Below are 27,164 nucleotides of genomic sequence, written 5' to 3' on the forward strand. Positions count from 1 at the left end.
TGATAAAAGCTCTCCTTTGTGGAAGTATACAACAAGAATTGAGCAATGTGTTGGAGGGGGAGGGTATATATGGAAATCCAATTTTTGCCAAAATCAATATAGAAGCTCATATTACCGGGTTAAACATCATTTGATAGGCCCACCAGGTCAAGGGATTACCATGTGTGAGGGGCCCCCAGAGGGAGGTAAGTAGGGGCTGCCGGCTCCTCAAATAGCAAGCATGTTAAAAGAACAAGAGGCTGATAGGTTAGTGTCAAAGGTGAAAAAAGATAAATCAAAGCAAAAACCACCAACAACCACTAGACTGCATCCCTTCCTACCTACCCCATCTGTGGATGAAGATGAAATAGAAACACCCCCATCAAACAAGAGAGGCCCATTAGATAAGGCATTTGAAAATGAAAAGAGAGAAATTGCTGACATAAAGATTGGGTGTTGCCTCATTAAGAATGGTATTTCATTCAATCTAGTGAGATCACCTTATTAAAGAGAGATGGTGCAAGCAATAAATGAAGCAACTCGTGGCTACCGAGCCCCCAGATATGAAAACTTGAGAACCACCATATTACATAATGAGAGACAAAATGTAGAAAACCTCTTCAAACCAATAAGCGATTCTTAGATCCAAACGAGGTTGAGCATTGTCTCTAATGGATGGAAAGATTGCAAAAACCATCCATTAATAAATGTGATTGTTGTCTTCCCCAAGGAGGCGATGTTTTATAGGGCGGTTGATTGTGAAGGTGTTGGTGAACAGATTGTCCTTTCAACGGTTTCTAATAAATTCTCTCCACGCCCAAGGTTCAGAAATTACAAAATGTACACAAAAGTTGAGAAAATCTCATATTATTTGACTTTCTAAATTTTCTAAAAGTACAGCTCCCTTATTAGGGTTGCAAGGAATTCAAATTGTCTTTTGCACTTTTACCCATAAGCGCATAAGGATCTCTCGACTACTCTTAGGTAGTGAGGTAAAAATCAATTCAAAAATCTCAAAGAAACACTTATACAGAAAATCTACTTTAGAAGAATGAATAACGCCATAAACTTATATCAATCATTCAAACCTGCTAATCGAAAAAAACTTATAGTAAAGAACAGCAATCAGATACCTCAAACCAATAAACCAGAGTTCTCAAAGTAGCAGTGGTTTATACACTTTGAACACAAAGTTTCAAAACTGAATTCAAGATGATATATATATATATATAGATATTTATTTATTTATTTATTTATTTATTTATGTAAACCTTCTGCATGCACAGTCATTCAAAAGCAAAACATCCGTATACTATCCTTTGATTACTGTATAAGAGTATCTACTTAGCCGAGTTTCCAACTATCTATTGCTAACCCCTTAACCAGTTCAATGCCCCAGCATTTATAGTTTTTACATACAAATCCGAAAGGCCTCTATCAAAACCCAGCCGTTTCGGTTAAACAAGAAACAGTTACAAAACAGGAAAGCAATTTTAAAATGAGCACCAAAAAGTAATTAAAAGAAACGGTTCAGCTCAAGCATTATCGCCAGTTTTCTCCTCCTCACCAACGGTCTGACGTACTAGCTTCCAGCTCCGGAAGGTATTCATAAACTCCTGCATCGCATGGGAGTGTGGATTCTTCAAGCTCAACAATCGGGCTCTACACGCGTCTGTCTGCCATTTGAATTCCTTTATCTTTAAACTTTGAAGCAGCATCAAGTTCTTATTGAGACACAACATCAATTCAATACTTGCCAACAAAGCGATATCATTGGCACTTGGCAATTCACCATTCCTGATTTGTTCCACGGCTTCACTTAAACTCTTCCTTAGTGTCTTTGCATCCATGTTCCCATCGTCAAACTGTAGGATCCCTGTTAGATTAACTACCTTCATATCCTTAAGGAGTTCTTCGTGCATCTTAGTAATTCTATTTTCTATGCCCTGCAATTCTTTAATCGTTTCTTTGTACACTGACTCCTTCCAGCCCATGTTGTTTTTCATAATGAACAACATGCAGGGATCCATGTTTTTCATTGGGTTCTCATTCAGGAACTTGATGACCCCGAACCTCTCAACTTCAGCCACTTGAAAAACAACTGCTTGACATCAACCTAGCTCTGTCTCCCAAGCTAGAAATAAAGTTCAGATTTCTCCCAGCAATGATTCTCCCTCAGCATAAACATTAACAAATTCTGAAATAAATTTGTTACCTTCTTTCACAATAGCATCCACCTAGTCCTTCATGGCATCAGCTAGCAACCTACCCCTCTGCATTTGCTTCATTAATTGTTGACTTCCCGCAGAATTAGGATCAAAGGGTTGTGGAGCTTGAACAATTGGCAATGCACCAAGGTTCATCAGTGAATCGATATATGCAGCCATTGTAGTTACCATGCCTTTTAGCTCCTTTTTCTCCTTACTATCCTTTTCGGACTGTGTCAACATATGATCAGCAGAGAATTTAAAGAAATGGTTATGTAATGTCCCCTTTTTAGCATTCATAGTATGATGTTGTCGTTAGCCTATTTCCCCACGGTCTCGTAGGCTAACCAGGACATTAAAGGGGCTTAGAGGCCATTTGGCCTAGATAGTTTCAATTGCAGGTCTTTTTGAGGGGTTTTGAGGCAACTTTGGGCATACTTACTATTTATAGTAAGTCATCTTGGATATGGTCGGACATCCAGTGGCAGCAGTATGTCGATGGTAATTGTTTAAAATCGGCAAGAAGACTTGTTTATCATTGATAAGGTTTGTTATGCATTGATAAGGCTATTTTATAAAGTTAAATTTAAATATTTAACTTTATTAATGCATAGACTATAGTTTGTGGGAAATATTTAAATTAAAAGAGTCCCATTTATTTTATAACACATTGGAGACATAAGTTACATAAAGGGAGTGATGTTTTATCCCACATTGAGAAAACGAAGGATTGAGCTCTTGTGAGAACACTATAAAAGAAAGAGAAGAGCTTCTTTTTAGTATGCTTGGAAATATCAAAGAAATTGGAAAATTTCCTGGAGATTATGTCTCAATAGTTTGAAGGACGAAATCCCTTCAAGTTGGTTATCTTGATGCCATTGAAAGATATGGTCTTGAGATTCAACAGGGTAGCAATCTGAAAAACCAGATACGAAAAAAGCAGTCCGAAAAAGCGGAACCGAAAAAGCAAGCCGAAAAAGCAATCCGAAAAAGTGGAACTGAAAAAGCAGGCTGAAAAAGCAAATCGGAAAAGCAAAGCAGAAGGGGCAGCATTGAAGAAAATTATTACAGCCATCTACAACCAGGTTCTATGTTCGTATTGCTTTTTAGGGTGTTATAAGCTTTCAGCTGTAAGTGTGCATTATACCAGCATTATCATTTTGTAATCCATGCAAATGCCAAAGACTTGGCCATATTTCATGAGCATTGTAATTTTCATTGCAATTAAGAAGATAATAGTTGTTGGTATCATTTAAGCAATTTAATATCATTATTTATCAGCTAGTTAGTTTGCATACCAACTGTTTGTAAAAATGTCAGTTGGCTGTAAGTGTTCATTTCTCGTGCTTAGATCATATATATGCATTGAATATTGTCAAAATTAGTAGCACACTCATGTTAGGTCATTGTGTAATCCATTGTAGTCTTCTAGCACAAGATTCTCATTGATGCAAATTGAAGAAAAAGTCATTTGAAGCCAGCTGAAATACTATATCAGTCATACGTCCCTTGCATGTGAATTGTTTGATGAAATTCTTTGAGCTTTCATCAACATTTTTGAGAGCAGATTTTAGGAGGGTTATTACAGGTTACCTGTGCTTCTGTTAATAGTTCCTAATTCAACAAAGGTAACCTTGAAGCCTTCGTCATCAATATCCCCTAATTCCCTCTTCTGCTTGTAGTTAGCTATCTCAGCAGTGATCTTTCCAGTTATCGGGTCCTTGGTGAGGTGAGCGTCTGTTTTCAGCTTCTTTACTTTCGAATCTCTAGCTGCATATTTAGTGACAATGTCTTTCACTGGTGTGGACACTGGTTGCAAATTCCTTTTCTTGCTGATTGTGTTAGATAGCCAAGAAGGAATAGCAGGGCTCATGGCCATTGCTTGGGCATCTCTAGTAGGAGTCAGGAATCTAGACCGATCTACCTTAGGAGCTTCAATGAATTTGAATATCACCATCCACACCATCTGAGGAATTGAGGCCGTCATTCGAATCCTACCCCTGAATTGACACTCTCTCCTTCTGAACTTTATGCTACTTCAGGGCCTAGGACTTAGACTGAGATCTAGTCTTTGGAGCCATAGTTTGCAAATGAAGGGGTGTTTTCTTCTGTTTATCTTGAGCCAATGTACTACCTGCAATAGGAGAAAGTGGAACGTCAAATGAAGATGGTTCAGAAAAAGAAACAACCCCTGAACAGGGTTCACTGATAATTTCCTTACTCTTTTTCTTTAACCAATCATCTGTGAAGGTAAGAATAAATCTAGCCCGCAGGTTGATATCATCTTCTTTGTCTTTATTCCAATCAATAGCCAAAGACTTCGGTTCGCTAGATTCATCCCAGCAAGGTTCAATTATATCTTAGCCATCTTTAATCACTCCCTCTATTTTGAACTTCAACTTGAAGGAATCAATTTGCTGCAAAGTCAGCCTTTAATGATCTTTCCTTAGAACTTCTCCTTCATTCCTACAATTTTGCCATAGATCTTCCAACTGAGGGGTTGCCAGGGGTTGAACTTCAAGACCAAGAATCTGGACTGCGTATCCTTTACTATCAAAGTTCCTTCTGCTATGGTAAGAGCTGAAATTGAACCCGAGCAAATTACTTCCAATAATAGAAGCATTGGTCATACTACCACAAATCAAAGAACCCAGTTTGATAGGGAAAGTTGTTTCCTAGTCCTCTTGCAGTAAATTATCTTTTATAACAAAGAAACGTTGCCTACACACCTCGGCCAATACAAAACAATCTAGAGCATATTGTGGCAACTTTGTAAGTTCTTCTTCAAATCCGCCTATCCTCAAGTACGTGAACCTAGGGAACTATATGAAGTAACTTCCATATTGTTGGATTAACCTTTGGGCTTCAAGAGACAACCAAGGCATGGGCACTTCCTTCAAAGACATATAAACCCTTTCTATTAGCAAGTCATGAACTTTCCTGAAATCTTCCAAGACTAACCTTCTATAGCAAAGGGCAATACTGGAAAACTATCATTTCTTCACTCCACACACCATAAGGAAGAGGGGTAAGATCACAAGTACTGGCAATGCAATAAGTTAAATAGGAAGCCATATAAAAATCCTCTTGGAATTTCTTAGCATGTCTAAGTTGAGACCTCATTGAACTGGCAATAATCTCTGCCCAATCCATCCACTGTTCACCCTTCAAAATGATTTCTATATACCTATACATCCATTCTTCAAAAAGAAGCACATCAGCTGAACCTTTTACCCTATGCAAGAACACCACTAGATCATGAATATGGGGTTTTAGGTGATCTTTAGTGATGACCTTGGGTAGCTAGGAACCTCCACCATACATGGTTTCGGTCCATTTCCTAGCCATGGTATCGCAGAATTGATTTGGGGTCTCTTGGTATTCAGCCTAAGCTTGAACAGGGGAGAATGCAGCAAAGGTATTTTCTGGCAAATGCAATATAGAGGCGATAGTGTCTCTTGAAATCATAAGCATCGTGTTGCCATTTTTACTCACAATACTCTTGCTTTTAACATCATAGTGATCAATACAGATTTGTAGAAGTTCAGGACTCACAAAGGCTAGAGGGAAAGCGGCAGCCTCAACCGACCCACTAGTTAGGACTTCCATATATCCATTCACTTCATTAGCATATTCAAGAAACTTTGCCTGTAAGTTCTCCAACTTCACCCCTTGCAAATTCGTATCACAAATGACTGGCTTTCTACATTCTAAACTTGTGACATTACCGAAGAAATGCAATACAGACCTCATTCTTAATCAAACAACAAGGCTTCGAAAATACAGAGATTGTAGAACAAAACAAGAATTGCTAAGTTCTCGCTTGTATTCTGCTGAAAAATCAACGATTTCCTCTATCTTCCTTAACAGCTTCTTCTCCACATTTTCAGTTCTTCGCATGATAATCAGAAAAAGAAAGCCAAGCAAGTTTTAAAAAGAAAGTACTTATGTGTGGAAGTACAGGCTCATAATACGGCATTAATGACACATCACTCCCTATTAACATTTGCATGTTCGAAAACCTTGTTATATAAACTCTCCATTTAATAATTTCCTTTTTGGATGCATTGGTAGTCATTAATTTTAATGCGACATCCGATCCCTTTTGGCCGAAGATTTCCCACTTTCCCCATAATGATGACTTTCCACATTGGAAATAGATAGGCCCTTTTACTCATTGTTTTCTGACATGACCATCAATTGCCTAGCGAGATGATAGTGCATCGTACACCAGACTTTAATACTGCCAGTACATCTTCACCATGAACAACTTTGAACTACTTCAACCGAGATTCGAAGCGGTTCAAAGAGATTCGAAAGAGATTTCTGCCAAGTTGACACATATCACCTGCTAGAAAAACCGTTAGTACAAACCTTTGGTTGAACTGCTTTGAACTACTTTGAACTGAGATTCAAAGTGGTTCAAAGCGGTTCAAGGTAAGAAATATTGATCGGGGACCAAAGGGACTTCAAACAATTACTTCAGGAGATGATGAATACGCGAATCGACAAGGGAAAAACTTCAACAGAGGGATAGGCAAAAGCTGAAGGAAAAAAACTAAGTCTGATATTATGTCTTCTTGAGTATCTTCAAATTGGAGATTAGGTTGTAGTACTGGGAAGACCTCGCTATGTGGAAGAACCATTTTTATACATGTTTGTGAAAATTCAGGTTCTTTTCAAAAGGACTTTGGGGTTGTTTCCCATTTTTATTTTTATAAAACAGTCATTGCAAATGCCCCAATGCTGGTAGCCCAAATTTTGAAAGGGGCTTCATTATTTATTGTTATGCTTCTGAATATTCTTTGTCCAGTATTTTGATTCAACAAGATAATGAGGGTAATGAGGCTCCAATCGCCTTTATAAGTATTCCATTAAAGAAACATGAATTGAACTATACTCGAGCAGAAAAACATGCATTTGCTGTAGTAAAGGCATTGAAACAATTCAAGTATTATATCTTGCATTCTCATTCTATTGTGTACGTGCCAGAAACAGCGGTCAAAAGTATATTAACTTAGCAAGAAGTAGGTATGAATAAAAGAGCCGTATGGGTAACTAAAGTCCAAGAATATGACTTAACTATTAGGCCTACTTCTTTGGTGAGGGGACGTGGTTTATGTAAATTAATGGCTGAAAGCAAAGATACATCTCTTGATGAAGCCAGAGAAAAACCTATTGTTTTGTTTGTTGGCCTTACGGACCCCTGGTTCTCAAATATTGCATATTTTCTAACATATGGTGAATGTCCCTAGAACATGAGCTATAAGGAAAGGCGAAACCTCAAGTTAAAAGCTGCCAAGTATGTCATTTCAAATGATGTTCTATATAAGAGAGGAATTGATGGAACCTTTTTAAGATGTGTGGATGCAAAGCAGCAAGGAAAATTGTTAAAGGCATATCATTCGGAGGCTTGTGGAGGACACTTCTCATCCACAGTGACTACTTTCAAAATTCTCAGGAACTGCTTCTATTCGCCAGGCATGTTCAAAGATGCTTATAAATTTGTAAAGAACTATGAGAAATGTCAGCTTTTCACTGGTCACCCTCAATTAGCAGCACTAGCTCTCAGACCAGTTGTTATTGATGAGCCCTTTTAGCAATGGGGTATTGATTTTGTTGGACCTCTAAATCCTCCATCAAGTGCTGGACACACATACATATTAACAGCAACAGATTATTTCACTAAATGGGTGGAGGCTATTCCAACTAAAAAGGCCAACTCCCAGGTAGTATGTGATTTCCTAATGGAATATATTTTTGTCGGATTTGGTGTTCCTCAAAAGATAGTTTCAAACAATGCAACCTACTTCTCATCTGAAGAGATCTCCCTGTTCTTCTATGAACATGGCATATCATTAGCCCATTCTTCAGACTATTTCCCTCAAGGGAATGGACAGGCAAAGTCCAACAATAAGAACTTGATAGCTGTAACCAAAAAATTGGTATCAGACAGTCCTCGAGACTGGCATAAGAAACTTTATGAAGCATTATGGGCTGACAGGATTACCCCAAAAAGAGCTATTGGTATGGCCCCGTTTGAATTGATGTATGGGATTGGAGCTCAAGTATCATTGCCTCTAGAGCTGTCTGCTGCTAAACTACAAACTGTTGTTAAGGATCAGTTCTTTAAGGATTCACTAGAGAAAAGGATAATGTACTTGCACAAGTTGGAAGAAGAGAGGAACAAATTGGTTGATCATATTACTGAACATCAAATGAGGGTAAAGCAGATATTTCACAGGAAAGCCAAGCCACGCAGTTTCTTCAACAATGATGAAGTGCTTCTCTGGGATAAAAGGAGAGAACCCAAGGGTGCACATAGCAAATTCGAGTCTCTCTGGAAAGGTCTATTTGTTATTTCAGAAGTTGTTGGCCCCAATACTTTTCGTTTGAAGTACCCGGATGGAACGGTTCTGCCCTTTACTTATAACGGGCAAGACTTGAAGTTGATCAAGTTCTGAGTTTTAAAGCCCTCTGTTTTGTACATAGTCTTTATTTTGTTTTTGTTTTTGTTTGTTTCCCTTGCCTATAGTTTCCCTTTTTGTTGGTTTGAGTTTGTCTGTGCTTCTTGTTTTCTAAGTTCTCTGTGTACTCTGCGTACACAGTCCCTAGTCAAAGCCCCTGTTAATAGTGTTTTGAGTCACCATTTTTTGAAGTTTTTCCCTTCAACTTTTGCCTATCCCTCTATTGAAGTTTTTCCCTTGTCACTTTGCATATTCATCGTCTCCCGAAGTAATTGTTCGAAGTCCCTTTGGTCCCCAGTCGATATTTCTTACCTTGAACCGCTTTGAACCACTTTGAATCTCAGTTCAAAGTAGTTCAAAGCAGTTCAACCAAAGGTTTGTACTAATGGTTTTTCTAGCAAGTGATATGTCAACTTGGCGGAAATCTCTTTCGAATCACTTTGAACCGCTTCGAATCTTGGTTCAAAGTAGTTCAAAGTTGTTCATGGTGAAGATGTGCTGGCAGTATTAAAGTTTGGTGTATGACGCACCGTCATCTCGCAAGGCAATTGATGGTCATGTTAGAAAACAATGAGTAAAAAGACATTTCTATTTCCAATGTGGAAAGTCATCATTATGAGGAAAGTGGGAAATCTTCGGCCAAAAGGGATTAGATGTCACATTAAAATTAATGATTACCAATGCATCCGAAAAGGAAATTATTAAAGGGAGAGTTTATATAACAAGGCTTTCGAACGTGCGAATGTTAATAGGAAGTGATGTGTCATTAATGTTGTATTATGAGCCTGTACTTCCGCACATAAGTACTTTCTTTTTAAAACTTACTCAGATTTCATTTTTTGATTATCATGCGCAGAACTGAAAATGTGGAGAAGAAGCTATTAAAGAAGACAGAGAAAATCATTGATTTTCCAGCAAAATATAGGTGAGAACTTAGCAATTCTTGTTTTGTTCTACAATCTTTGTATTTTCGAAGCCTTGTTGTTTGATTAAGAATAAGATCTGTATTGCATTTCTTCGGTAATGTCACAAGTTTAGAATGTAGAAAGCCAGCCATTTGTGATACGAATTTGCAAGGGGTGAAGTTGGAGAACTTACAGGCAAGTTTTCTTGAATATGCTAATGTAGTGAATGGATGTATGGAAGTCCTAACTAGTGGGTTGGTTGAGGCTGCCGCTTTCCCTACAGCCTTTGTGAGTCCTGAACTTCTACAAATCTGTATTGATCACTATGATGTTAAAAGCAAGAGTATTGTGAGTAAAAATGGCAACACGATACTCACGATTTCAAGAGACACTATCCCCTCTGTATTACGTTTGCCAAAAAATACCTTTGTTGCATTCTCCCCTGTTCAAGCTCAGGCCGAATACCAAGAGACCCCAAATCAATTCTGCAATACCATGGCTAGGAAATGGACCGAAACCATGTATGGCAGAGGTTCCAGACTACCCAAGGTCATCACTAAAGATCACCTAAAACCCCATATTCATGATCTAGTGGTGTTATCACGTAGGGTAAAAGGTTCAGTTGATGTGCTTCTTTTTGAAGAATGGATGTATAGGTATATAGAAATCATTTTGAAGGGTGAACAATGGATGGATTGGGCAGAGATTATTGCCAGTTCAATGAGGTCTCAACTTAGACGTGCTAAGGAATTCCGAGAGGGCAACATTTAACTTACTGCATTGCCTGTACTTGTGATCTTACCCCTCTTCCTCATGGAGTGTGGAGTGAAGAAATGATAGTTTTCTAGTATTGCCCTCTGCTACAAAAAGATAGAGTCGGAAGATTTCAGGAAAGTTCATGACCTGCTAATAGAAAGGGTTTATATGTCTCTGAAGGAAGTGCCCATGCCTCGGTTGTCTCTTGAAGCCCAAAGGTTAATCCAACAATATGAAAGTCACTTCATACAGTTCCCTAGGTTCACTTACTTGAGGATAGGCGGATTTGAAGAAGAACCTACAAAGTTGCCATGATATGCTCTAGACTGTTTTGTATTGGCCGAGGTGTGTAGGCAACTTTTCTCTGTTATAAAAGATAATTTACCACAAGAGGACTAGGAAACAACTTTCCCTATCAAACTGGGTTCTTTGATTTGTGGTAGTATGACCAATGCTTCTATTATTGGAAGTAATTTGCTCAGGTTCAATTTCGGCTCTTAGCATAGTAGAAGGAACTTCGACAGTAAAGGATATGTAGTCCAGACCTTGGTCTTGAAGTTCAACCCCCGGCAACCCCTCAGTTGGAAGATCTATGACAAGATTGTAGAAAGGAAGGGGAAGTTCTAAGGAAAGATCATTCAAGGCTGACTTTGCAGCAAATTGATTCCTTCAGGTTGAAGTTCAAAACAGAGGGAGTGATTGAAGATGGCTCGGATATAATTGAACCTAGCTGGGATGAATCTAGTGAACCGAAGTCTCTGGCTGTTGACTGGAATAAAGACAAAGAAGATGATATCAACCTACGGGCTAGATTTATTCTTACCTTCATAGATGACTGGTTAAAGAAAAAGAGCAAGGCAATTATTAGTGAACCCTCTTCAAGGGTGGTTTCTTTTTCTGAACCATCTTCATCTGACATTCCACTTTCTCCTATTGCAGGTAGTACATTGGCTCAGGATAAATAGAAGAAAACACCCCTTCATTTGCAAACTACGGCTCCAAAGACTAGATCTCAATCTAAGTCTGAGGCCTTGAAGCAGCGTAAAGTTTAGAAGGAGAGAATGTCGAATCAAGGGCAGGATTTGAATGACGGCCTCAATTCCTCAGATAGTGTGGATGGTGATGTTCAATTCATTGAAGCTCCTAAGGTAGATCAGCCCAAATTCTTGACTCCTACTAGAGATGCCCAGGCAATGGCCATGAGCCCTGCTATTCCTTTTTGGCTATCTAACACAATCAACAAGAAAAGGAATTTGCAACCAGTGTCCACACCAGTGAAAGACATTGTCACTAAATATGCAACTAGAGGTTCGAAAGTAAAGAAGCTGAAAATAGACGCTCACCTCACCAAGGACCCGATAACTAGAAAGATCACTGCTGAGATAGCTACCTACAAGAAGAAGAGGGAATCAGGGGATATTGATGATGAAGGCTTCAAGGTTACCTCTATTGAATTGGGAACTATTAACAGAAGCACAGGTAACCATTTCTTTAAATTCTCCACTGATCATATGTTGACACAATCCGAAAAGGATAGTAAGGAGAAAAAGGAGCTAAAAGGCATGGTAACTACAATGGCTACATGTATCGATTCACTTATGAACCTTGGTGCATTGCCAATTGTTCAAGCTCCACAACCTTTTGATCCTAATTCTGTAGGAAGTCAACAATTAATGAAGCAAATGAGAGGGGTAGGTTACTAGCTGATGCCATGAAGGACTGGGTGGATGCTATTGTGAAAGAAGGTAACAAATTTATTTCAGAATTTGTTAATGTTTATGCTGAGGGAGAATCATTGCTGGCAGAAATCCAAACTTTAGTTCCAGCTTGGGAGACGAAGCTAGGTCGATGTTAAGCAGTTGTTTTTCAAGTGGCTCAAATTGAGAGGTTTGGGGTCATCAAGTTTCTAAATGAGAACCCAATGAAAATCGTGGATCCCTGCATGTTGTTCATTATGAAGAACAACATGGGCTAGGAGTTAGTGTACAAAGAAACGATTAAAGAAGTGCAAGGCATAAAAAATAGAATTACTAAGATGCACGAAGAACTCCTTAAGGATATGAAGGCAGTTAATCCAATAGGGATCCTACAGTTTGACAACGGGAACATGGATGCAGAGACACTAACGAAGAGCCTCAGTGAAGTCGTAGAACAAATCAGGAATGGTGAATCACCAAGTGCCAGTGATTTCACTGCGTTGGCAAGTATTGAATCGATGTTGTGTCACAATAAGAACTTGATGCCGCGTCAGAGTTTAAAGATAAAGGAATTCAAATTGCAGACAGACGTGTGTAGAGTCCGATTGCTGAGCCTGAAGAATCTACACTCCCACGCGATGCAAGAATTTATGAATACCTTCTGAAACTGGAAGTTGGTACATTAGACCCTTGGCGAGGAGGAGAAAACTAGCGATAATGCTTGAGTTGAACCGTTTCTTTTAGTTACTTTTTGGCGCTCATTTTAAAACTGCTTTCTTGTTTTGTAACTGTTCTTATTTAACTGAAACGGCTGGGTTTTGATGGAGGCCTTTCGGATTTGTATGGAAAAACTATAAATGCTGGGGCATTGAACTGGTTAAGGGGTTAGCAATAGATAGTTAGAAAATAGATAGTTGGAAACTCGGCTAAGTAGATACTTTTATACAGTAATCAAAGGATAGTATATTGATGTTTTGCTTTTGAATGACTATGTGCATGGAGAAGGTTTACATAAATATATATATCATCTTGAATTCAGCTTCGAAACTTTGTGTTCAAAGTGTATAAACCACTGTTACTTTGAGAACTCTGGTTTATTGGTTCGAGGTATCTGATTGCTTTTCTTTACTGTAAGTTCTTTTCGATTAGGATGTTTGGATGATTGATATAAGTTTATGGTGTTATTCATTCTTCTAAAGTAGATTTTCTGTATAAGTGTTTCTTTGAGACTTTTGAATTGATTTTTACCTCAGTACATAAGAGTAGTCGAGAGATCCTTATGCGCTTATGGGTAAAAGTGCAAAAGACAATTTGAATTCATTGCAAATCTAATAAGGTGTACTTTTAGAAAATTTAGAGAGTCAAATAATATGAGATTTTCTCAACTATTGTGGACATTTTGTAATTTCTGAACCTTGGGCATGGAGAGAATTTATTAGAAACTGTTGAAAGAGAGAATTTATTAGAAACTGTTGAAAGGACAATTTGTTCACCAACAGAAGGGCAGGTAAAGGATGCAAATTTTATTGCCGAACTTCTCATTGAATCCATAGATTCCGTGGGAGTTGACAATGTTGTCCAAATAATAACAGAAAATGCTAAAGTTTGTAAGGCTGCAGTTGCTTTGGTAGAAGCACGATACGAGCATATCTTTTGGACACCATGCATTGTCCACTCCTTGAACTTGGTGATGAAAGCAATTGGTACCCAAATTGAATGGATGAAAAAAGTGTATGAGGGTGAGTAGATCCAAATGTTTGTGGCAAACCGCCATATGTCACAAGCAATTTTCAGAACTTTCTCCCGCTTCGAATTATTGAAGGTAAATTTTAAACTTTATTTAGCTTCATTTATCATTTTAATTTTTCTGTCATACTTTACATAATTTAATACATATTTTTAAATTTTTGTGTTATTATATTAACTTACAATTTGAATTAACATGGTAATAGGTTGCTGAAACAAAGTTTGCTTCACACACAATCATCCTTAGACAACTTGTGAGGGTGAAAGAAGCATTGTGTCAAATGGTTATTAGCAACAAATGTGGTGGATGGAAGTAAGCTGATACAGAAAAGGCTAAAACTGTAAAGGATTTGATCTTGAGTGATGATTTTTGGAATAGGGTGGAATATGCATTAGAACTCACCGAGCCCATCATGTCTATGCTCCGGTATGCTGACATTGATGAGCCTTGTTTGGGGGACATATATGATGCCACAGACTCCATGCTAGAAAGAATGAAATCAGTAAGTTTATTGAGAGATTTTTATTTTTTATTTTAATTAAGTTACATACACTACATCAAGATAAAACTACATGTACATCATTTGACATCTAGATCATTCAGAGGAGAGAGCAAGATCCTGAGGATACCTTGTACAATAAGGTGAAGAAAATTGTTCTACATCGCTGGAAGAAGATGACTACACCTTTACACCTCTTGGCATATGCACTTTGTCCAAATATTATACCAGTGAGATACTTTCTATTCCTAGTAGAGTGGCACCATATAGAGATCCTTAAGTTGCTACTGGGTATAAGAGGGCATTTAGCAAACTCTATAGTGATCTTGATGTGGCATCGAATGTTAGGAGAGAGTTTGTAGATTTTGTCTTAGGCAAAAATGCAGGCCCTAATGCAATCAATGACCAAAGTAGAATGGATGCCATTGGATGGTGGACCTTACATGGGCAAAGTTACATGTACCTCCAACCTCTTGCCATTAAGATCTTGTCACAAGTATGTATTTAAGTTTTTTCCCTTTTCTTATGACCACTTAGCTTGTCGAATTAGCACTCTTAAATTCCTATTGTATTGGAAAATTACAATTTCTAATTTTTTTTAAATTGTGTTGGTTGTCTCTCTAGGTTGCGAGCTCTTCTACTGCTGAGCAGAATTGGAGTACATACTCCTTTATCCACTCAGTGAAGCGTAACCGGTTGGGTTTGAAGAAAGTAGAGGCCTTGGTATTTATTCACAACAACTGGCGCCTCCTATCACGCAAGGATCCAGGATATAAGAAGGGACTAGAGAAGTTGTGGGATGTACTACCCGAGACTTCTAACTTGGATATGACTATCTAGGATATATCTAGAATTGCCTTGCTAGATGTTGACAAGGATGAGGAGGAGGATGTGGTTGCATCTGGGGCTAGTGGAACCGGTTTGGGTACCAATGATGAGGAAAATGATATAGATGAGGATGAAGCCATTGATCCCTCATATTTTGAAAACCCATTTGACCCTTGAAGGGCATTTGCATTTTTTATAGACTATGTTTAAACATTTGTCATTGACTCATTTATGATTTATCACCATGTTTCAAACTTTATTAAATTATAATTTGTTATCTATCAATTTGATGAAGTAGTCTATGTTTTGAAATTTCATTTTGCATTTTAGTAATTCAATGTATGATTTTATTTACAACATTAACATAGATTATTGAGTGAGTATTTAATGTTTATCTTTGACATTTGGCATTAATCAATAATCAAGTAACATTGATATATTCATAACATGAAATGACTTAATAAGTTAGTTTTACAATTATGCGAGTTTTTTTTTTTTTTTTTTTTTTTTGTTTGGCATATCTATCTATCTATCTATACACTCACAAACCCACCCACAAAACCAAATGTGGAAAAACAATTTTGCCCGAACCCACGAACCCGAACCCCAAACCTGAATCCGTCCCCAAACCCGAATCGGCAACTTAAAATATTAAACATGTATGGTGTGATAAAAAATGTGATGCAAGAGACTAGAAAATAAACTAATTAGAGAATATGCATGTTATAATGATTAATGATATCTAATTTGGGCTGAATATCCATTCAAATTTTAAATATGTGATATGTGATAAAATTTGTGATGTAAGAAACTAGAAATAAAAAAATTGGAGAATATGCATGTTATAATGATTAGTGACATATAATTTGCACTATCTTCTTGCTTCCCTCTATCCTCCAAACAGAAAATAATAAATCTAAATCAAATTCTCTAAGGTAACCTGTAGAAGTTCTTCGATCACATCTTCCATTGTTATAATACCAACTACCTCCTCATCGTCACGGAAGCTTGGAAGTGAATCTGTGCTAATATCTAGAATATCCTCAGAGCCAATTCTATCCCGCTTCTTGGATCTAGGGGTAGTGGGGATCTGCTCCCCTCCTTGTGCATCTCCTTCCATTCTTAATCCTTGAGCATTGCTTATCGATGCCTCCTGTCTAACACCATCAGAAATATCTATAGTAGTAGACTTTGAATGCTGGTCACCTGCAAAATTAATCATGTTCATTAAATGAAAGAAATTCCTTGGCAACTGGGGGAAAAGAGTTAAAACCCAGACTAACTGTTCTTTTTGAGGTTTCACTATATATAACACTGGAAAGATGCACTGAAAATATTTCATGGCTTACTCTGAATAAACAATGCTACTACTAAAATTTGTAGCTATTAAGTCAAATACATCTGTTTTCAAATGAGAAATTCCATAGCCCTAATGAACTATTTCACATCTACATTAATATACCAGCAACTACGGTGAGATTTGAAGTGTAAGGAAAGAGATTCAAAAATCAAATAACATACTTATATAACTGTCTCAATTCCATAGTGACTTATGGAGGCATCATTATATCTTGCCAATTCAAAACAAGAGCATCTAAAAGTATAAATATGTATTGCATAAAAAAATTGAAGTTGCAGAGCATTGTTCACATTGGAGATGACCTAATGATGTAAGAACGATATGTATGGCTTGCCAATTTAATATCAAGAAAAAATTAAGCAAGTTATGGAAGAAAAGGCAATACTGGCATGTCAGACTCAGTAGGAAGTGCTTCATAAATTGTACACACAGTAGAGCTGAGAATGATGATTTAGTTGCACCTAAATTTTGAAAGCACCAATTCTTCATTGCAATTATTTTTAAATGAAACTGGATTCACTAAAGCAATAGTGTTTTTTGTGACCAGAGTTGAAGATGGGAAATATTTCTACAATAATAATGTTGACTCGAGGAGGTATAGAAAATACAAAAGTTATCTATTAAATTTAAGCAATAATAATGAACAGGCTATAGTTGCAAAATAATGTGAGTCCTAAGATGAATGGCTACATATATGTACACGAATATTTCAGAACAAAAGTACATAAACATATGTGCACGTCTGTCAACCTAGTTCTGTATGCATATACCTAACGATAAGCACATTCTATAACTTATCTTTTGATGTAGACTATGATTCATTTTTTAATGATATGTTCAATCTTAGATGCAGTAGGTATTTGCATCTCTGTGTTAGCAGTTTGAAGTTATATTTTGCTTCTGTTGCTGTTTTCCAATGGAATATTACTAGGTCCAGGTTGAGCAAAACTCAACACAAATGTCCACCATTCTCTCCAAACATACTCAAGAATAGCCAGACCAACAGATCATAGACAATAACTTCATCATATAAGGTCAAACGACATGAAATTTCACTATAACATAGTGACATATTCTCACATGCTAACAAGAACCCACAGATCAAATGCATTTGTTTCAACCGTCAAGATGGAAAAATATCTTCTATTGTATTTTCATGATGACTAAGACAAAACAAGGTCCATATGACTTGAAATTCAAAGCAGGAGCATGGGGCAGTTACTTCCATACACCCATCAAAGATAAGGGCATAACTTGTCCATTTGACACCCCAAAAGCATGCAGGTCAGTGGATGAAGTTTACAAAATTTGCAGGGGATGAATTTAGTTTTACTTTATATAACTTTAAAGTTCATGTATGGTACTTTTACTCACATGTTACAAGCAGAGCTACCAACAATCCTTTTAGTTGCTCAACTTTAAAGAAGACATATTTATTTTCCTTACTTCACGTTTATGATGTTTACTGGCATGTGAACCATTAGTTTAATTTTTTACTCAAATGCTTCGTTGGTTGGATTAAAAGAGTTGTATAATAGAAAAATGCACCATGGTAATTCACAGCTATTTACAGGAAGAAAATTTTCATATGATATCATAACTAGATACACATGATTTAGAAATAAAACATAAGAAATTTAGAATCCATTTAATCAGCAACCGAGCATGGGCCAAAAACACAATACAATAGATACCATTGTAATTAAAAGCATTTCTAAAAAAATAGCCTTTACATGGCCCTGCATGAAAACTTCCTGTCCAAATCAGGCAGTATTTTCTCCACTCTGACCTTGTTATATCTAATTATTAGAATTCAAAAAGTCAAGTTTAATTTCATTACCAGTGACAGAGCGTCTTTTATGCCTCTTGCTTCTCAGTCTCCTCTCTGCCAGACCCTTCAAGATTTTATTTCTGTTAAGAGTCTCTTTTCTTTCCTTGCTGTATTTCACAACTACAGCTATGTGGCTATGACCCTTCTGAAACTCATTGAGAATATCATAAAGAGGCATATGATCTGGAACCCTGAAACAGTATTCAATAGAATCTAATCACATGCAATGATTCCACATTACCTATAACATTCATGAAAACTTAACTAAAATATTGGATTCAGAACCAACTAGAAACCTTTAACCATCAGAAACAAAAATATATTACAGTACTAACTAGAAACATACATCAAAATTATAGCGCTTCTAAGCTGAAAGATTTCTAATGCTTTTGTGATTCATCAATTTGCTAGACAAATGATCTAGATTTTTCTGTCTTTTCTAGTTTCTTAATGATAGAATATGGTGTACATAAAATTTTAATCAGGATTGAAATATTAGGCTAATATATAAATGGCAAATTTCCTTCTAGCACAACATTCTTTTAAAACCTTAGTTGCCGATTCGTGAAACGAATCAGATTCAGGTATGCGAATCGGATCCGTGGATTCAGGATTTTTTTTCTTCCAATAATGATCCATGGAGAATTCGTGTATATTTATATATACTAAAAACTAAGAGAAATCATTTCATAGTATGAATATATGATTCTAGTATGCATCTATGAATCTAGTATACTTGATAATTGATCTATTTTTATGATTATAAAGAAAATCAGAACATTCACATTCATGATTTTATGTTTTTGTGCCTTGTATTGCCACGGATTCATGCTGGATCCTCAGGATTCATGCTTGGATCCTTGATTCTGCCTGTGGATCTGTCAGGAACCTTGGGCCGTGGATCCTAACGGATCCACAGGCAGGATCACAGACCCGGATCGGACCCGAATCTGGATCCGGGATCTATTACACGAATCCGGTAACTAAGTTTAAAACTAATTGTACCTGGATTGGGATTTAGAAGCCAGCATAACATAAACATTTAAAGCTTTAGCATAGACAGTAGAACTTCAGCAACATTATCCAGGAGTAGAGGATTTCAGCATCATCACAATGTCTTATATACATAACTTAGTTAGGGCCCTGAAAACAGATACAATGACCTGGTCCGGTAAATATAGACTCCATGTTCCACTGTTTGCTGGATAGGGTTGGCAGGAACACAGGGACACATTTTGGGGAGGTCTTTTTTTGGGAAAACAGAAAGGGATGGAAATTTAACGTGGGGAAATTTCAAAATATGGGAAATTGCAATTGTCCATATGATAAGACATTCACGAAAATCATTATATATTAATAAACGTATCAAATAACGTAGCTGAATTGAGAATTCATATAAGAGTTTAACAATTTTTAAAAGTTCATTCTTTCATTGAGTCTTCACTGTCAATGTGCATACACAACAAAAAGGTAAAATGCTACAACTGCAAAATGTATGAAAACATAAAAACAACATAGTAACTAGATGAGTCGTAATTATGAATCATCTTTGCCTGCATCAAAATCAGAATCTTGAAATTCGTTCCCAAATTTTATTCCCATCATCTCCATTTTGTATCAAAATTAACTACCCTCTACATAAATGGTTGTGGATGTGCAAGCTTCTGCACAAATGGGAACTAATTATCAGATCCACTTGATTGATGTGAAAGTTTTTTACCAGTTATGTGTGACCTTGAACCTTATAAATCTTTAAAGTTTTGTTGTTAGGCTTTGGAAAACATTTCTTTGTCATTATGGGATTTTCCAATGTGCCCTAGTACAGATTTTCATTGTTGCAAATTTGCAGGCCTGGTCCTTCTACACTTCTCAATATTATTAATCTTTGGATATACAATGAGTATGTCTTCAAGATGATGAATTTATTGAAGAAAACACAAATGCTTTCCATTGTCATTTGATTCCATTTTAAATGTTTTTTGATTCCAGTTTTTTTTTAAATTGTGATTGGTGTCCGGGACAGTTAAAGGATATCATTAATGTCCCTGGACAGCTGAGTGCTGATTTGAGGATATTTGTAGCGTATATCAGGGACAGCTCAGGGACATTTCTGACATGTCTCAGCATCCCTGAAACATGATATGCTTGGGACAGACAGATAACTGTTGAGGGCACATCGCCATATATCTCTGTATGAACTCCAGTCAAATATTTCACACTGCTGGACTATTGAGCATTGGCCATCTTTTAGAGGTGAAATTACTATTAGTATTTAGATTAAAATAAAATGATCAGTTGTTTTGAATTAAACTACTTAGTGCAAGATAAGTGAAAGTTGCATCAATCTTGGATAATAGTGTCATTTATATGTCAAGAGTCTGTAATATGGACTGCAAAAAAAATTCCATATTATCTACTCTCCAATGCAGGTAAAGAAGAAGTTATTATAAAATATGTTTAAATCTGACAAAGACAAATCATTGATGCAGAGGAATTAAAAATCGCTAGACAAGTAGAGCTCAACAAGAACCATTTTAACAACAATTCACCTGGGAATTTTTCGAATGGTCACATCTTTTACAGATGTATCATCTTCGGGCCGAATAGTGAGCAAGTTTTTCACCTATAAGAAATTGGATGACAAGAAAAGTGAGGTTATTGAAATAAATCATAAATGCATACTAAGGTAAGTTATTATCAACTCATACTTCTTAGTTAAGTTGAATGGGAACAGGGTCCTTAAAAGCACTGGCAAGAGACATCATGTCACTGTAACAGGTCACATCACATATAGATAATTTATGGGAAGAAAAAAATCCAATGTAATATTATCATAGCATAATGGTGGTTTACAGTTTACACTGCCTGGCTAATGAGAATGCTGATATATTTCATTTTATCTTATGTTGAAGTCTGATGAATCTACATATTACGCACACTTCACAATCAAGGTTTCAAAATGTCTCGCTTGAATGTAGTTAAAAGGTGAACCTTCAAATTAAGATATTTGACAAACTATGATGATATATCATGGAAAGACCGAAGAAAAATATAAATGTATCAATTATACTTAAAAAAATGCATTCAATTGAAAAATATTTTTCGATATATTAAAACTTATTGTAATTTTCAATTTCATCCTAGTTCTTATACTCTGGATTCTACTTAACTTTGACTCTCTCTGATTTCTTCCAAGTTTCCTTTGTCTATCTAGTTGGACAAAGTTATTCTATAAACCCTCCTCTAGATGAACGTGAGATGTATTTGTATGGGATCATAATGTCTTTAATGGACATTTGCTCTTCTAACACTTTTATAAGGGTTTGAAAAAACATCAACATGAATCCATTACATTAACCATAATCCAATAATCATCAACACAAATAAATGAGAGACATGGCTGTATAATGTTTTTTATATTCAAAACCCTATACTGAATCATATTAGCTAGAATGTATGTATTTGACAAGTTCAATCCTCCAAGTTGTGCTGCCAAAACATCTATGCTTGTGAGTGTAGAAAACATAGCTAAACTAAAGGTGATAGAACTGTCGTCGATAATTTTGAATGTCCTATGGCAGAAATTGATTATGCTTGTGCAAATGTTCCTTCCCATTTTTGCACATTTCTAATGCAGGAGCATCCTGGGTGTAAGAGCAATCTCATCACCCAAAAATATTTCCTTTATGTCTCTTGAATAAGGGTTGTCTCATTGCAGAGTTGTTGTTTGTGAAAGCTTGCTACTTAGTAAGTCAGTCATACCAACTCGGATTGTTCTAATTTCAAAGGTGGAGGTTCATCTTGGATATATCAAACTGCCAGTTGAGGTTCACTACAATATCATGAGTATTCATATAGCTATTGTAGATTTTTGTGTGAAAACTTGGTACAAAAATTTTAGGCTCAGTTTTAAAGGCCTGAGAGGCTCCGAATGGGGTCTGAAACTCCTTCGACTTGAGCATGCGCCATTTCGGCACTAGAGATTAGAAGCTGAAGAATTCGTCATGGGATCATAATAGCTAATCGACTCAATGGTTCACAAGTTATGGTTTTCCGAAGTTGGGCCACCCGAAAATCCCATAATAAACTTCATAATTGTTTTGAGCAAACTCTATATGTAATTTTAGGGGTGGTTGGCCTCAAGGGTTAGGGTTAAATGTCTAGAAACTTCCCAGGCAGTGGACAACTGCCTATATAAAGAAGGCATGTAGGTTGTCTAGGACAATTCTAGGGTAATAGTTCACAGCTTTGTCTTGCAAATTATTGTAAGGAAGGTGCCAGTGTGGGTTTGCATATTTTATTTCAAAATTCTATAATTCCACATTTGTCGAGATGATAATAAGCCCATATTTTGTTCTCATAATTTGTTGTTGTTTCTGTATTTCCATTATGTGTTTGTGGTATTAAGGGGAGCACCCTTCATCAATTTCAAGGGATGTTCTGTGACTAAACCTTCAGATCCTCTTGGTTTAATTATTAACGTTAGAATGTACCCAAATATAATAATAATATAATGAAGTATATTTACACAATTGATGTAGATTGTTACAGGGAGGTATTATCACATTGTCCATCATGCAACCATATAACAAGCTCACAAAACAATTCATTTAACTCATAAGAATATTCCCAACCACAACACCCTATGAATTTCTTTATTCAAATGCTTTAAAAATTTCAATTGGCATCATTCGTTATATTACACACGCATCGTTATATGGCCTTCTAGTTCTCTCCCTCTCTAATACTCGCACATGCCAACCACCTTCGGCACTCCTCTTACTGAGTTCCTTCTTCTATCAGCTTCCCAAAACCATTCAACCTCTTCCCTCTCCCTCGAGCTTATTAGACTCATTTGATCCACATCTAACTACCAAGATTCCCCCTCAGCTAGATGCAAATGCCTCTTCTAATTTTGTCAATTCCTTTTATACACAACTTAGAGGAAGTTACAGAGATGACGAATACCCCAAAACTAAATCCCGATACTCTGAATTATTGTCCTCTATGACATCTCTTTGTCCCATGTGTCATCATGGATCTTAAAGATCATTTGAAAGCATGTTCACACATTTGTTCTCACTCTATTACCAGTGTTTGGACTTGTGCAGATCTTGCATCAAAAGCCCTTCATCTATTCTGCTATCTTTATAATTTAATTTTCTGGGCTATCAAGCTTCAACATCCGTAGGAACTACGGAATCTCTTATGTTTCCCTTTCATCAATTTTAAAGTTTGTAGAATTTGGGTTTCAATGAAATCATCCTTCACAAAACTGATTTTGGCATTTTCAATGAGTTTGCAAACTTAGGAACCCATTGATGCCAATTTTCCTTCATTTCAAACAAACTTATCTTCTTTCCCTCCTTTTTGGCGAATTAAGACTCCAACTAACTCTTTCAATGACAAATCAAGTGGTTCACAAACTTGACACTTAATTGAACACTAGTGAACTGAGCTCTTCAATATGGTCATAGAGCATTAGAATGTAGAAAGAGGAACTTTAATGCATTTTCTCCTCTAATGGATTATAACATCATATGTTATAGGTGTAACAACTTTGAAAATGTAGCTAAGTTCTACAAAAGTACCTTTTTTATGCCACCAAAAAAAGAAAGAGCATGTTTCTAAACAGGATAAACCAAACAAACTTTGAAAAAAGGAGCTAAAGATGAAGGAGAGTTCTATGCTCATACAAGTTGCTTTAAATTCTCAAGAAGAGAGAAACCAATGGTATGCTGGCAGCAGATGTTTAACTCGCATGACTAGCATCAAGAACAATTCCTCTCTTTGAAAAGGTGGATGAAGGAACTGTAAAGTTTGGAGAGAGTGCTATAGAAACATAAGAGGAAAAGGTACACTCAATCTAGACAATGGAAGAACCAAAACAAAAGATGTATTGTATTTTGAAGGACTAAAGCATAATCTACTAAGTGTGAGTCAAACGTGTGACAAAAGGCACACCTTTACAAACCATTATGGAGGACGCAAAATTTTGAAAGATGGAAAAATAATTGTTGATGCCTATAGAATGGATAGAAATCTCTACATTCTCAATGAGGTCATAAGTGAAAATAGCTATATGATGAAAGAAGATGAGCTTTGGTTGTGGAAGAAGAGGATGGGCCACCTACATTTTCACAATATGGCTTGTTGGCCTACATTTTGTCACCACAAAATGTAGGTAATAGTATGAAACTTTTTAACTTAGTTTCACATTTCTCTAATTGGTTAACATTGATCAATCAATCAACCTCAATTTGTAGTAATGAATCCTTTTACTGAAGGCTTTCATGAAGTCCTTTTTGTTTTTCATTTTATTGAGCCTATACTTGATTTTTGAAGCCTTCGACATCCTTTTTCGCATTTTTTAGTGTGTTTATTTTCTTTTGGTCTTTTGTTTTGTTCAATCCCTTGCTTGAGTTTTCCCTTTGATTTAGTATATCTTAGGGCTTAATCGGACTTGGCAATCAAAAGATATGATCATTTAAGTGCCAAAAAGGTGGACTCTCTAGATGCAATTGCATATTTAAAGTATCATGTTATATTTTAATGTTGACATTCACTTTTTGAAAAATATAACGTTAATTGATTTTATGTTATGCGTTTAAGTTACTTTATCATTTAAATCTATCACTTAAGTGACTATAGAGCATTTTATGTTATATTTTCATGTTGAGTTGCTTTTTAAGTTCTCACTTTAGTGACTTTATTAACTATATAGTTCGATTTATTTTTTAGAGTTATTTTATATTTTATTTCAAAACATCTAAGTTAAATGTTATTTTTTGAATAATATTTGCACATTATATATTAATTTATATAAAGTGTAAATGTTATTTTTGACCTAATTAAGAGATATTTCTTCAAAAATTAATTAAACATGTGCTTAATTGGTAATTTAAGTTGTGCAAACTCAACATACATGTCTATTTATATGTAAAAGCATTCCTAGAGTGCGATTTGCACTAAAAATACATGCAATGGACTTCCTAGAGTCCATTTTGCATGGAAAATCTCCTTTACATGTAATTGCCTCCTAAGAGTGCGATTTGCACTAAAAAGTTATTTTATGAACTTAGACAAATAAAAAGCTAACTTTTTAAAAATATTTAATGTTCATCCTAGAATGCGATTGGATTGGAAATGTCTTTTTACATATTAAAACTTTACATGTTATGCCCTTGGGAGAGTGCGATTTGGCATTCTAAAACATGTAATTGCATCCCAAGTCTACGTTTTTGCCTTCTACGGCAAAAAATGTCCAATGCATATTATATTATACATATTTTTAAAATATGTAATGGAGTATGGAGAGTGCGATTTGCATTGTTTTCTGCTTGTATGTATTTTAAAACATGCAAATGCATTTGGAGAATGTGATTGACCGTCTCAACCTCCAAATGTATCCATTTTAAACATGTAAAGGCCTCTATAGAGTGCAATTTAACATTTCAACTCATGCATTTTCTATTCGAGTCCACGCATAATCTTGCTTTTGGCATCCACATTTTTGCATCCTGTTGACAAAAACGATGCATTTCCTTGCATAGAAAGGTTGCATTTTTGGCAAAAACGTCCATGAATCTTCTTTTCCAGTTCAATCAATTCAAGACAAGCACATGTTTTTGAGTTTGGAAGCATATACATGCATTTAGAAGGAACGTTTTTGACCCCTTCAATAAAAAATGTTTCATGTTTTTGCATAGCAAGGGGATATTTTTACCCAAAAACGTCCCAAATACATGAGTCTCACAAACATTTTGTATTGGGAATTATTGAAGACCACATTTTTGGCATTTCCATACAACAACGCCTCATGCATTGATCAAGGAAGATCACATTTGCAAACACTAAAATAGTCAAGAGTTGTTTTGAGAAATTTGAATTTGGAGGAAAGTCATTCATTCAAACCCCTCAATCTTCCACATTTGGCTCATTGAGCTCCAAGTAGAAATTTTCAAACCTTTTCTATTTTGTTGCATATTTTAGCTTATCATTGTACACATGTTCAAAAACACACCATGTATTTTGCAAATTTCCTTTAAATAAGATGAAAACTTCTATTTTCAAATGCTTGGAATTTCCCCAAATTCCAATTTCAAAATTGCATATAGGAGAGCAACTTGATATTTTGTCATGTTTGAGTCAAAAACCAAAGGTGTGTTTTTGTTTTGTGGGTAGTTTTGTTTTTTGTTTGCTTTTTGTTTTGATTTCCTTTTTTCGAAAAGGCTAAAGATTCTTTCCCAAGAATGCAAGAGCATTTTATATTATTTCAAATTCCACCTTTCTATGCAAGTACAAGTTACAACACATATTTTCATACTTCACCAACTCAAGTCAAAACATATTACCTCCATTTTTATTTACATGCCATTCCATCCTCCATACCTACTTACATGTAATTACATCCTCCGAACCTAATTACATGTTTTCATCAAACACAATGACATGCAAATCACTTAAAATGTAATTACATTTGGAGAACCCAATTTTGGTAAAAGGTCACTCTTTAAATACCAAAGTCATCATTTGCACGTATCCTCATGCACCTAGCTTACATTCCTAAAGCATTTACATGAAACCCATCCTTGCTCACATGCATTCCATCCTCCTAAGTCCCGTTTTGGCCCTCTGCATATGTTTTCCATTTCGTATCCTAGCTTTTGCATATGTTCTATGAGTATCTAATCAATACTTAGAACGTATTGTTCTTCATAGATCCACATTTGCTGATCAAAAATCAACATCTTCATGGAATCAATACCTTCCGATGATGTATTCACCTTTTGGAATTTTCATGTTGCAGCACAAGACATGCCCACATCTATGAAGTCCAAAGGAAAGATGAAGTAACAGTATGACAAGGAGTTAGCTCATGTGTTTGC

General features: G+C 36.1%; 1 protein-coding gene across 6 annotated transcripts in view; it reads right to left on the reverse strand.

Annotated features, from left to right (window-relative positions):
* The window catches only part of LOC149550746 (DUF21 domain-containing protein At2g14520-like), a 147,171-nt gene that overhangs the window by 42,092 nt on the left and 77,915 nt on the right, over window positions 1-27,164 (reverse strand). For all 6 annotated transcript variants that reach the window (XM_089786304.1, XM_089786299.1, XM_089786301.1 and 3 more), the window contains 3 exons: window positions 20,826-20,899; window positions 18,286-18,467; window positions 16,026-16,291 (listed from right to left, as the gene is read on the reverse strand). In XM_089786304.1, coding sequence (XP_089642430.1) covers window positions 16,026-16,291; window positions 18,286-18,467; window positions 20,826-20,899 — 522 coding nt within the window. The remainder of the gene's footprint in view (window positions 1-16,025; window positions 16,292-18,285; window positions 18,468-20,825; window positions 20,900-27,164) is intronic.

The sequence above is a fragment of the Cupressus sempervirens genome, chromosome 6, assembly GCF_028749045.1.
Source record: "Cupressus sempervirens isolate cs-2001-9-10 chromosome 6, ASM2874904v1, whole genome shotgun sequence".
In the NCBI taxonomy this organism is placed as follows: Eukaryota; Viridiplantae; Streptophyta; class Pinopsida; order Cupressales; family Cupressaceae; genus Cupressus; species Cupressus sempervirens.